General features: G+C 42.4%; 1 protein-coding gene across 1 annotated transcript in view; it reads right to left on the minus strand.

The window, feature by feature from the left end:
• LOC105626903 (putative carbonic anhydrase 3) overlaps positions 1–202 on the minus strand; it is a 21,948-nt gene extending 21,746 nt beyond the window's left edge. Inside the window, 2 exon segments of the mRNA XM_012208195.1 lie at positions 92–121; positions 124–202. Of these exon segments, the coding sequence (XP_012063585.1) occupies positions 92–121; positions 124–202 (109 nt within the window).
• Between the last annotated feature and the right edge of the window lie 246 nt (positions 203–448).

The raw sequence follows: 448 nt of genomic DNA on the forward strand, positions 1-448 counted from the left end.
CTAATTTGTTTCAATCCGGTTGCTTAGTTTCAGTATTACATGCAAATTCGTTCAAAAGGCAAATTGCGGAGAAACTAAGTACTATAATAGCGATCTAAAGCTGGCGCTGACCTCGTGCTTCAGTATCAATTTGACGAGTTCGCACGAACTGTTCATAAAATATAATTATTTTCACGTCACCGCCACGCAAACAATTCGCCATATTGCGAGCGTGTCCGTCCCATTGGGCCTAATAAGTAATTGAACGCGCACGACAGGAAACAGAATTGACCTCATTGACCGCTCGGATCATGATGAATTTATTCGCACTTATTTTTAATCCCATTATCATTGCGGCTAGAAAGAAAGTGACATGGCGAGAGTAAAGCGATCATTTCGCGAAAGCCATATATACTGTCGACAATTAGGCTACAATCGGCGAGTAAACGCCGGCGCTTTCTAGATGAGC

The sequence above is a fragment of the Atta cephalotes genome (assembly GCF_000143395.1).
Source record: "Atta cephalotes unplaced genomic scaffold scaffold00007, whole genome shotgun sequence".
NCBI classification, from domain to species: Eukaryota; Metazoa; Arthropoda; class Insecta; order Hymenoptera; family Formicidae; genus Atta; species Atta cephalotes.